The 12941-nt window shown below is 33.5% G+C and overlaps 1 protein-coding gene, 1 long non-coding RNA gene and 1 other non-coding gene across 4 annotated transcripts in view; all 3 read right to left on the bottom strand.

Moving 5' to 3' along the window:
• Window positions 1-4047, bottom strand: part of LOC123943504 — a 110513-nt gene extending 106466 nt beyond the window's left edge. The window contains exon 1 of the mRNA XM_046007801.1: window positions 3923-4047. Within this exon, the coding sequence (XP_045863757.1) occupies window positions 3923-3952 (30 nt within the window). The 5' untranslated portion in view covers window positions 3953-4047. The remainder of the gene's footprint in view (window positions 1-3922) is intronic.
• An 18-nt stretch (window positions 4048-4065) lies between these two features.
• On the bottom strand, window positions 4066-5468 carry LOC123943845. 2 transcript variants are annotated; one of them, XR_006818690.1, is made up of 3 exons: window positions 4602-4773; window positions 4262-4299; window positions 4066-4103 (listed from the first exon to the last, which is right to left on the bottom strand). It is a non-coding gene; the product is annotated as an uncharacterized LOC123943845 (long non-coding RNA). The 2 variants fall into 2 exon arrangements; XR_006818691.1 differs by lacking the exon at window positions 4602-4773 and adding an exon at window positions 5382-5468 and having other exon boundaries at window positions 4075-4103.
• On the bottom strand, window positions 4759-4825 carry LOC123945227. The gene has a single exon (XR_006819129.1). It is a non-coding gene; the product is annotated as a small nucleolar RNA SNORD109A (small nucleolar RNA).
• Window positions 5469-12941: the final 7473 nt, after the last annotated feature.

Here is a 12941-nt window from a genome sequence, read left to right as displayed (position 1 = left end):
AAGCAAATAAAAAATATTTTAATATGGACAAAATGTGAATACTTATATATGTACTGACCATATGGTTTCTGACTTGCCTGTGGTTAAATAGATAATGCTCTTTTTTTATGTAAGCTCCATTTTTATTATAGTGATTGAATTTACCACCCCTGTTCAAGAGCTGCAAGCACTGCTGATTGAAATGTTGTCCAAAAGAAGAACACTCTTGAATATCCTGAGAACATCAATCATCAGGCCCCAAGAAACACAGTATTCAATAATATTCCTTGGTAATGTATTATCCAGTATTTAGAGTATTTATATGTGATATTTTAACCTTTTTTTCCATGTCTAATATAGAGCAAAGTGCATTCTTAAATTATTGAGCTCAATTAATTTGAATCTTCCAAAATGGCAAGTTTATATGATATTTTAAACTTTTTGTCGAAGTATAATAATGATACAGTAATGTGCATGATCTCAATTATAGAGGTAAGTACATTTTTATCTTCCGAAACAGAAATTTTCAACAAACATATCCAGAAACAAACATTGCCAGCATTACAGAAACCACCCATGCTATCTTTCTGCATGACTCTTGAACTGATATTATCTTCTTTGTGCTTTAATAGCTTTACTAACACTTTATTGTATACTATAGTTTTACAGTAAGCCTTAAAATAACATAATGTGAGTTCTCTGACTTTATTTACATTTTCTTGTTTTTAAAGATTTTATTTATTTATTTAACAGAGAGAGACGTATCGAGAGAGGGAACACAGCACAGTGGATGAGAGAAGGAGAAGCAGGCTCCCCATGCAGAAGGGTACCCGATGTGTGGCTCCATCCCAGGACCCAGGAATTTTGACCTGAGCCAAAGGCAGACACCTAACAACTGAGCCACCCAGGCACCTCTATTTACATTTTCTTAATCTCTTTTGCTATTCTAATTATTTTACATTTAGTATGAATTTTAGAAATATCTTGTTGATAACTACAAACAGGCTTACTTACAGTGATCTTTACTTGCATTGTAGTGAACCTACACATGAAATTGGAATAACTAACAACTATACAATACTGAGACTTCTGATCCATGAACAGGGTATATCTCTATATTTACTTAGGTCTTTGATAATTTTAATCGGTGTTTTTAATTTTCATCATAGAGATGCTACATATATTGTACTGCATTTTATTACAGAAGTAGTTCATTTTTTGTGCTATTGTAAATGGCATTTATTTCAAAATCCATGTGTTCATTGCTAGTATATAGTAATATAATTGACTTTTATATATTGATCTTGTAACCTGCAATCCTGCTAAACTCAGTTTTTAGTCCTGGGTTTATTATTGTAGATTCTTTGATATTTTCTAATATAGGTAATTGAGTTTCTTGTAAATAAGACTTTTTTCTTACTTTCTGATTTTTATGCCTTTTATTTACTTTTCTTGGTTTATGACTCTACAGAACAATATAAATAGACGTGATAGGAGAGGGCATTGTTGTCTTGTTCGCAATCTTAGGGAGAAAGGACTTCTTTTTAAAGATTTTATTTATTCATTTGACAGACAGAGACCACAAGTAGGCAGAGAGGCAGGCAGAGAGAGAGAGGAGGAAGTAGGCTCCCTGCTGAGCAGAGAGCCTGATGCGGGGTTCGATCCCAGGACCCCGAGATCATGACCTGAGCTGAAGCAGAGGCTTTAACCCACTGAGCCACCCAGGCACCCTGAAAGGACTTCTTTTTAAAACATACTGGGTTGTACATTTTTATTTTAATTAAAAAAGTATTTATTCATTTTAGAGAGAGACAATCGGGGGAAGGAGCAGAAGGAGAATAAGAGAGAGAGAATCTCAAGCAGGCTCCATGCTGAGAACAGAACCTGATCTTGGGCTCAATCCCATGACCTGAACTCAAACCAAGAGTCAGACACTTACCCAACTGAGCCACCCAGGTGCCCCTGGGTTGTACATTTTTTTTTAAGATTTTATTTATTTATTTGACAGACAGAGATCACAAGTTGGCAGAGGGGCAGGCAGAGAGAGATAGGGGAAAGTGGGCTCCGTACCGAGCAGAGAGCCTGATCTGGGGTTCAATCCCAGGACCCTGAGATCATGACCTGAGCCGAGGGCAGAGGCTTAACCCACTGAGCCACCCAAGCGCCCCAGGGTAGTACATTTTTAATACCTGCCCCTTAAAGCATAAATATTATGTGATATACTTCTATACCTTGAAACAACAACCATGCACTACAAATACACTTTTATATTAAAATAAGTATTATATAAACATACAAATGGGAAAATATAAAAGTGATTATTTGTAGATCATACTGATTATACTGAAATATATTCTAATGTTCCTATCATTTACATTCATCCTCAAATATTTTTCTCAATATACAGATAGATAGATATAGATATATATAGATGTATATTTATTTTAATAGTGGAAATTCTGGAGTTTACTTCTTTTAATTTATGATGTTACAATTATTAGTGTTCAAGTCTATTTTATTCATTACTACTGGTTTCATTTGAATGACCTTGTTACATTCTGGAAAAATAAATTTACACTTAAAAATATGTAAATATATATCTACATACGTACACACATATATAAGTATAAAGAGAACACAAATACAACTACTCACTGAAGAAATGTGTGACAAGAACATTGTCAAGAAAAAAACATTGACCTCTTCCTAAAATATTAAACACAAGATTCCAGGTAACATAAAACCTTCTATATGATCCTGGCAAGGAAGGCACAGACTATTTTTCTTATTTATGGATATTTCAAATTATAAAAAATTGGGGCGCCTGGGTGGCTCAGTGGTTTAAGCCGCTGCCTTCGGCTCAGGTCATGATCTCAGGGTCCTGGGATCGAGTCCCACATCGGGCTCTCTGCTCAGCAGGGAGCCTGCTTCCCTCTCACTCTCTCTGACTACCTCTCTGCCTACTTATGATCTCTCTCTGTCAAATAAATAAATAAAATCTTTTAAAAAAATTATAAAAAATAATTAATAAATTAATATATGCAATTTCATTATCTATTTACTTGATTAACCCAAACTAATATTATTTATGAGACAAATACCATATGGAAAATTGAATTCCTTTGTGTTTTAGAAAAATCTTTTAGGTGCCTCAGTGAGCCACTGGGTGGCTCAGTGGGTTAAAGCCTCTGCCTTCGGCTCAGGTCATGGTCCCGGGGTCCGGGGATTGAGCCCCACGTTAGACTCTCTGATCAGCAGGGAGCCTGCTTGTGATCTCTGTCTGTCAAATAAATACATAAAATCTTAAAAAAAAAAGAAAGAAAAATCTTTTTTGAATTTGGTTCTTTATTATTTAAATGAAGGCCTTAGGGGGCACCTGGTTGTCTTAATGAATTAAGCATCCAACTCTTGGTTTTCATTCATGTCTCAGGTCTCAGGTCATGAGATCAAATCTTGCATCAGGCTCTGTGCCCAGCTTAGAGTCTACTTGCAATTCTCTCTCTCCCTCTGTCCCTCCCCACTCTTAAGAGCTCATGATTGTCATAAACCATGATCTGTCATAAATATATAAGTAAAACATTTTAAAATAAAATTAAGGCCTTAGAAAGATCTTATAAAATTTATCTTATATTTTTTAACACCAAAAAATGAAAAAAGAAATGTAATATAAAAATCTCAAAGATGCAAAAAGTAGCAATAATGATCCATAATACTCTTACAGATCTGAACAAAATCATCTATCATAATCTTAATCATAGAGTCAACACTATAAAACTATCATAATTTTAAGAAACTCCAATTGTAGGTTAATTTCATAAAAGAATTTTTCACTGCAATATAAAACTAAAAACAATAAATCTTCCAAAGTTCTACAGCTGTCAATCCATACAGAACTCAGATAAAATAAAATCAAAAATTTGGAAATGAGGGTGAAGACACTCACCAAAGAAAATGACACATAATGGGGATTCATGGGTTGCTCAGTTGGTTAAGCATCTGCCTTCTTCCCAGGTCATGATCCCAGGGTGCTGGGATAGAGCCCCATATTGGGCTCCCTGCTCAGCGGGGAGTCTGCTTTTCCCTCTCCCTCTGCCTGCCACTTCTCCTCCTTGAGCTCGCTCTCTCTGCATCAAATAAACAAATAAAATCTTTTAAAAAAGAAAATGAGACATAAGGAAGATATCATCCTGTAAGTCATTGAAAATATGGAATACAGAGACCTCAGGATGAGGCACAGAACACATGACATATGAATTTAGAGGATGCTGGTGTAGTTACTCACTGCTCTTCTCTGAAGTGGAGGACTTCATTCCATCCAATCTACCTCAGAAAAATATGACAGAAAGCAAAGCAAACATGTAATCTCTGAAAGTTCTTGACACTGAAAAATAACAAGCACTAAAATTGATTCCATTGTCAATATTTAATATAGGTATGCAATATTTCCTTCTTTTTGCCAACTCTAATGACACTTTAAGTACTCATCACAGTTGCTTGAGCTCCTCAATCTTTCTTTTGTTTCATGTATTACACAAGAAAATGTTCCCTATATAAAAATATCTATCGACAATTCTATGTTCAATATGAGCAAAATGAAGCAAGTCTGGGGCCATATAGCGTACCTAAAGTTGCATACTGGCTCAAGAGATAGGAGGCTAACACTTTTCTCCAAAACAAATAAAAGGCATGCTCATAGCAGTATTGTTTTTTTCACTTAAGGTCATCAAATACAGCCAGGCTTTGAGAGTCTTATTTGTCCTAGCAGAGGGACACTCATCTGGACCTCAGATTGACATCTGGAATGAGTCCCTCAGCATCCTCAGACAATTGTGCTCATCATTGATCCAGACAAACATCCTCTCAAACAAATAAGCATTTCCATAGCCAGGCTTATTTTCTTCAGGCTTATCTACTGCATTATAAAGAATAGTAAATGTATAAGAGATGATTTATTTAGTATCTGAATAATGGAACTCTTACGTTCATAGAACAAAAGGCATATAACCTTGGATTTTCTAATAAAATGACACAAAATCAATTGGGAAAATTTTAAAAATAGTCAACTAAAATTTCAAGAAGGGGGATGCATTCATAAATGTGGTAGCAAATAAGGTATGATTACAGTAGAATATGAGTAGAAACATTTATATTCTGGACTTGCCAATAATAAAAAGATAAGGAAAGGAACATTTTGGTACATTTCATTTTCTTGACCAGATTACTTGCATACCCTATAAAATGGTATTAAAAGGAAATATATCAATGATGCCCAGGAATTATACAGGTTACTTCCAGAAGAGATTTTTTTTTAATTTAATGAGGGAAAGAAATAATAATAAATATTCATTTAACAAAGTAGGCACATTTATGGGGAAAAGAAACCTATTATCAAAATATTCTACCTTGGACTTTTGAAATAATGAACCCAGAGAATGTGATGTTCTGACATCACTGGTCACAACACACACAGAAATTTAAAAGCATCAGATAGCTTCACATCTCTCTTCCCTAAAGTATATTACTTGATCCAGTCTTTGTCCTGCAGGAAAACATCACAAATAATATAAGTTAGCATGAAATCCATTTAAAAATAAAGCACAATCATTTGTTCTTAGTCATCAAAAATCAACCACAGATGGTTCTTAGCCATCTTTGCCATTCATTTCTTCACTTATTTCCTCTCTGAATTATTCATTCTGCAAATCATCAATAATCCTCTCTACCATGCTATGTAAAGTGGTGGCACAGCAATTTTGTTCTTGAATGAGAAATTCAAAAGTTGTATTCTACCAAATAAAGCCTTTATGAAGATGCTTTTTGATGCGTAAATTAAAGGCACATGACGGGGTGTTCTAAGACATATTTTTGAGTAAGAGATAAGAACTTTGAAAATCTATTACAACGTATAAAAACTAATGGAACAATTTTAAAAATTAAAAAACAGACAAATTTCATAAGATAATGGAAATTATAAAATAGCACCAAATAGAAAAGAACATCAGAAGATCAAGACATAAGAGGACTGAGATAGAATAACCATAGCCAATCTTTATTCAAAACAGAATGCAATTAATTATGCTAGGAGTCCATTGATTGGATAGCATAGGTCTTTGAAGGATAAATGCTTGCAAGTGAACTGGGGAACTCAAAATGCTTGGTACAAAGAGCTGGACCTCAGAGGTTATGTAATGTTAGATTCCATTTAAATGACATGTTGTTAAAGGCAAAACCGTAACAATAGTGGTCACAAGAGGTTTTACGGTAGAATGAGGGGCTGACTAGAAAGGAGTAAAATAAAGAAGATTTTTAGTGGTAATGGAACTCCTCCATATCATATTTGTGGTGTTAGATATACTATTCTATACACTTGTCAAAATCCATATATCTGCACGATAGTGAATTTTACTGTAGTAAAATAAAAAAAAAGTACAAATATAAAATTGAAAACAGGCTGGGACAGACACATATTTACTGCACACTCTCATGTATTAAAAGCTCATATATTTGTTAGCAGGCACACATGCAAAGGTACACCGATTAACCAAAGAACAAGATATTCATGGATTAAATATTTAATACATGCAAAACTGGTAGAATTCAAAACCATGAAAATTGTAAGCTAGCACTTAAATGAGTAAGTAGAAGTCCACCCTCATTTGCTTAGAATAGAAACAGTGTACTGTTCACCAACAGTGGTTTTGTCTCTCATTTTCTTCACATTTTTTACATTCATTCAAAAGGGTACTTTTCACTTGCTGCTTATGAGAAAGAATAGACCTTGAAGTCATCCATGAAATCACACAAGTGTTCATAAACCTAAAACATAATGAACCACTTGATTTACACATAAAAACTGGTGATGACAATAAATAATGGCTGTGTCAGTTATGAACTCCACAAGTGAAAGTTTTTCACTGTAGTCTAGAAGAACATTAGTAAAAAAAAAAAAAATCACAATGATTTCTGTGGCAAAATTCTACTGATCTTAACAATCTCTACTATCTTTGAGTGTTACACAGCTCATTTATTCTAGATACCCTTTCTGCATCTTGATGTCACAAGGCAAGGAAATGCTTTATATTCAAACTGACATTGATTTTATAATGTCTAGAATTCTACTGAAAATACAAAAGCAAAGATGTATGATTATAAAAAAATATATACATCCACTAAGTCAACAGGTATGAGGAAATAGACTTCAATGGTATATATAACACTTACTCAATTGACTTAATTATATCTACAATAAGAGTTTCCACCACTATTTAACATAATATTCACTGTGCATAGACTTTTCTTTTAAATGCAACAAATATGATCTTAACAATCCTGGTCAAACACTTCCCCAAAATAGTAACATAGATTTATCATATTGTCACCCCTAAAAACTTAAAAACATAGGTATACACAAAAGCCTCTACACAAATGTTCTTGGCAAAGTTATTCATAATAGACAAAAAGTGAAAACAACACAAATATCCCCTAAGTGATAAATGGATAAACAAAATGTGATATATCCATATAGTGAAATATTACTCATCCCTAAAAAGGGAATGAGGTTCTGATACATGATACAACATGGCTTAACTGTGAGAATATTTTGCTAAGTGATTAAAGTAAAAATATTTGTCTGTACCTCTTTTTGAACCATTTACATTATAACAAGCTATGATTTTCCTTTATCCCCTAAATCATTTTAATTTCTTCAAAACAAGGATTTTCTACTATATAGACATAATACCATTATTATTAAAGCTAGGGAATTATCATCCCTATATAATACTATAATCTATTTATGGAATTTCTTACATTTTGCCAGTTTAATGTCTTTTATAGAAATCCTGAGTCAATATTGTACTGTTTTCATACCTATTTAGTCTAACATAATCTAGAACATTTCCTCAGTGATACTAATGTTTGTGGACTAAATGGTAGTTTGTGGGAGTTTTGTTTTGTTTGTTTTCTAGAATGTTACTCAACTTGGATCTGTTATTTTCTCATGAGTTGATTCAGTTTTATTTACTTTTGTCTGAGGTACTGCAGAAATAAGGCTAGGTTCCTCCCAGTGCTTCCTATCAGTGATGCCAGATGATTCCATCACTAGTAGTAGTATCTTTCATCTCTTACTTAATACAGGTGGTATGTTCCAGGTTCTCCACTATTACCTTTTCTTTGCAACTGGTAAGTGTATCATGGAGGAGATAATAAAATCTATAAAAATATATGTTTCTCCTCAAATTTCCTCCAAGAAGTTTTAGCATCCTTTGATGTTTCCTGGTTGAAAAAATTATGATCATTTCCAAATGTCTTTATTTTATATTATATCATTTCTACCTCATTCATTACAGCTGTTACATGGCACTTTACTTTCTACCCTATTTACCCATTCACACACCCATTCATTCACATATTAGTTCATTATAAACACCTTATCATTATTAATCAGTTTTTTTTTCATTCCTTATAGATTTACCATGTCCAGACATGCCTGAATTTTATCAGTCAAAACAAGAGGTGGTTCACTGCTCAATGTCAAGCATCTTTGACGGATGCAGCCTTATCCATCTGTGAAACCTTTCTCCTTCTGTACTTCTACTCCTCCTTCAGCATTCCGGATGTTCTAGAGTCCCAACTGGGAGTATCGTACATAGTCCATTTCCCCTCAAAATTCGAGAAGATAAAAAGGCAAAGTTAGCATAGCTTTGCACATTTCTTACCATATAAGCCAGTCAAATTCTAAACATAATCTAACCACTGTTGTGGCATCATCAGGCAGAATTTGTCACAATTGTCTTTGCCATTTTGGCCAACATTTTAGCTAATAGTTCTGAGTTGATAATTATACTTGCAAGACACAAAGTGTTATCTTTAGAGAAGAGCTAGAATGAATACAGATAACTAGGGAAAGTAAACTAATTGTGAAATCCACATTCAATGGAGGTAGACAGTTTAGAATCCAGACTACATGGTCATAAATTACAGAAAGAAAAGATATCCCAATAGGAGATCATAAGATTTAAAATTTTATCAGTTGGGGATTGCTTCTTCACTCTGAGATCCTCATTGGCCTTTTCCCTACTTCCTGCAGTATTTATGCCTGTATATCGTCTATCATAATATCATATCTATTCCAAAGTTGGGATGGGAGATGAACCATGAGATTCTGTGGACTCCGGGAAACAAACAGAGGGATTTTATTTTTATTTATTTATTTATTTATTTTTTACGGGGCGGCGGGGGGGAGGATGGGAAAGCCCGGTGATGGGTATTAAGGAAGGCACAGATTGCATGGAGAACTGGGTGTTATACGCAAACAATGAATCATGGAACACTACAGAAAAAACTAATGATGTACTGTATGGTGACTAATATAACACAATAGAAATTAAAAATTAAAATTAAAACTAAAAAAAACCCACAAAGTTGGTTTCTTCTATTTGGTGACACTCTTCTTTTTGGCCATTTGGAATTTGATCTATGCTCCCTTAGCATCCCAGAGTTCTATCAATGGAATGGTTTCTGCTAAGGAAGACAGTGTCCCATCTCCTAAGCACTGGCATCCTGTATTTCTAGAGATCATTCTTTGTCGCTTTATACCATGGAATTTTCCACAAACCAGTGTCCTCAACATTATTTTCTCCTGTTCCTGCAATATCCCAACAGCCACACTTTTTAGCCTGAGGAATTGCACTTGAAAATCCTTATAGCTCTGACCTTTAAAACACAGGGAGAATGAATATGACCTCAGAAAGGTATGTTCTTCCCCAAAACATGGTTTTGCTCAAATTATTTAGCAGGATATAAGTATTTTTTAAGTAGTTTCCATGTTCAACATGGGGCTAGAACACACAATCCTGAGATCAAGAGTCTGATGCTCCACTGACTGAGCCAGCCAGGTTCCCCAAAGTATAAGTATTTTTAATTAATATCTTTTACTGGCTGTTACACCATAGGTCGCATTTTTATTTTTAAGTTGCAAACAATAGTATGAATTGCACAAACAGCCTAAGACTCAGTTTCTATTTTCCTATTTTTTTAAAGGCATAAATACCCTACTTTCTATGATTATTATTAGCATTGACTGAGCTAATTCATTAAATAGTGTTTATTTTGGCATTTGATAGACTTACTTAGACTAACAACTCAGTAACTGCTATATGTAATTAAAATGTGTGTCTGAAACCACACATACTCACACATACAACACAACACACAAATGAAATAGCAAAATAATGACCAGAACTCATTATCAACATTTTTAATATTCTTTCTATAAAATTGGTTTATTGATCATATCTGCACAAGCACATATTTATATCATTTTACATGAATGAAATACAATGTTACTGCCTCAAACATACTTGGTACACAGTAAGTGGTAGATAAACTTGTGAAAAGCTTGGATTTGCATATCATTAATTCAAACATACATTACCATATATAACAGAATATAATCCAACTGGATAAATGTATCAACATTAATTTATGTTTATGATAAATTATGTTTATGAGAATTATGATTTTAGGTAACAGGTTACTTACAATTTTACAAGTACAACTAAGGCTGTAATGATTACCCTGGAGTTCACATACATCTTGGAACACTTCCTATTACAAACTTAGGTAAATTCCTAAAAATAAAATTGTTAGTCAAAATGTGCTAATTTCCATCTAATATAATTTTCACTGTCTTCTGGAAACGCTATAACATACTAGGAATTCCAAATTCTCCATTCTTAGTTAACAAATATACCTATTAATCTGATAGGTGAAAAAAGGCAATTGTTGATTCATTGCATTATATGTGTGTCTACATGTGCTCACACACATTTAAATTTCATTATATTTATAATAGTTTATAATAATTTCATATATATATTTAATTATTTAATTATAAAGAGTGGTAGATTTGAGGATATTATTCTATGCTTTTGGCCATTCACAATGCTTTTCTCTTATCAATTGTTCATTTATGTGTTTCCCAATCTTGTACTGCGATGCTTGTCTTTTTCTACACTGATGTGAGTGAGGCTTTCATAGAATATGAACACTGAATTTGTCATATAAATTTTAAATACACATATATATTCATATTTGACTGCAAATAGCCCAATATTAAGTTACCATGTTTTAGAGATTCTGTTTTTCTCTCCTCTAAACCCTCCCTGCAGATAACACAAGAAAACAGGAGTAAACTTGGAAGTCATGGTTTAATTTAGTCATTGCATCAGAATACTGGATACCATGAAGGAGGCTTAGACGACATTTCAACTCAAACTATGTGAAAGGAGAAAAGAAAGCAGGCAAGATTTTGGTCACTAATTCTTTGGTGCCATTACAGATGGAATGTGGGAGAAATACATTCGATTTTGAAACTTAATTTATTGGTTTTTACTGGAAAGGGGTTCATTTTACTCTAACTCCTTATAAAGTGTGGGTTTCACATTGTTTAGGTTATTATAACATATACCACGGAATTATATGACTGTCTTGTGAAGAAATTATAGCAAAGGAGCTAAAATAATTTTAATGAAAATAAAATGGAGATATAATTCTCAGATTTTTTTTACCATGTGTCTAAATTAATCTGATAAGTGTGCAGGTTCTTGTTTAACCAATGCTCTAGTTCAGGATTGGTATACTCAAGCCTAAAGTCTGTTGTTGTGGAAAAAAAACCACTTTTGCTGGAATACAGCAACACTTACTCAATTAAACATTGTGTTTAGCTGCTTTCATACCGGAACAGCAGAGTGCAACAGCAACTGCAACAGCCTGAAAAATTAGCAAGGTTATTTGGCCTTTTACAGAAATAGACTTGCTAATCCATGGTCTGCTATAATAGAGACTAAGGTGATAATTCCAAGTAATTAGAACTTGAATATTAAAATATGGAAGTATAGGAAGACTGGAAAAGTAAAGTCCTCATATTTAAATTTTCTCACGTCAGGCTGACATACAATGGAAGAAGTTGTATTTTGATTGACTGAGTTCAAGCATAATAATAATGCCAGGGTTCTTACTAGGCAGGTCCCTGAATTAATTTTTCTCATTCATGCTTTTTGTTTTCTCCTTATATACATCACCACAGAGACACTGTTACCATTGCCTCACATGTGGGAAATATCTCCCTTGGTCCTCCCTTTCTATCTTCTTCTGCCTCCTACACCTAATGGCAGGATGGATATACAGATACGCAGACAGATATATGATAGACTAACAGGTAAAATGGATGACAGACAAATTATTGATAGGTCGAGATAAACAGGTTATGGAAAATATATTGTCAGGTAGATAGATGAAAGTAGAATAGGGCTGAATTTGAAAGTCATTAACATAAGACCTAATGACATCAATCAGAGTTTTCTTAAAACTGAGCATTTGTTTCCACAAAACCATATTTATCTTACATATTCACTGGAATGTTAGTTCTAAATTTCTCATAAGATCATAGATGAACAGTAGTCTGTTTTGTGATGGTGTGGATGGGAAAAAACTACAACAGCTTTCCTTTTCTGCACTGATTATTGTATGAGTTGACACATGGGAGACAAGCCAAAGTAAAAAAAAAATTCCATTCATATCAAATGTTATCTTTCACAAAATCAAAAGTTATAAAATGCCTATGTCCCACTTATCTTCAATAAAAAATGATATTTCAAGAGCTAGATCAATTCTGTGTTAAGAGAATTCACATCAAATGTTTACAATACAGGACAATTCACAAAATATTCCATATTTCTATGCTTTGACCATAATGATGGGGTAACCAATTAAATGAAATCATACTTATATCATCAATTCACCCCAATCTTTTTACCCATTTTCTTAACACTCCTGCAACCATATAAGTCATCCTTATACTCTCTTATTTTTTCACTATAATACCATGAAAGCTAAGCCAACCATTTAAAAATATGGAATGATTATTTTTATATGACTTTGCCTAATATATGAATATATAT

Source organism: Meles meles, chromosome 6 (assembly GCF_922984935.1).
Source record: "Meles meles chromosome 6, mMelMel3.1 paternal haplotype, whole genome shotgun sequence".
In the NCBI taxonomy this organism is placed as follows: domain Eukaryota; kingdom Metazoa; phylum Chordata; class Mammalia; order Carnivora; family Mustelidae; genus Meles; species Meles meles.
The sequence above is the reverse complement of the archived record's forward strand: the minus strand, read 5'-3'. Positions and strand labels throughout refer to the sequence as shown.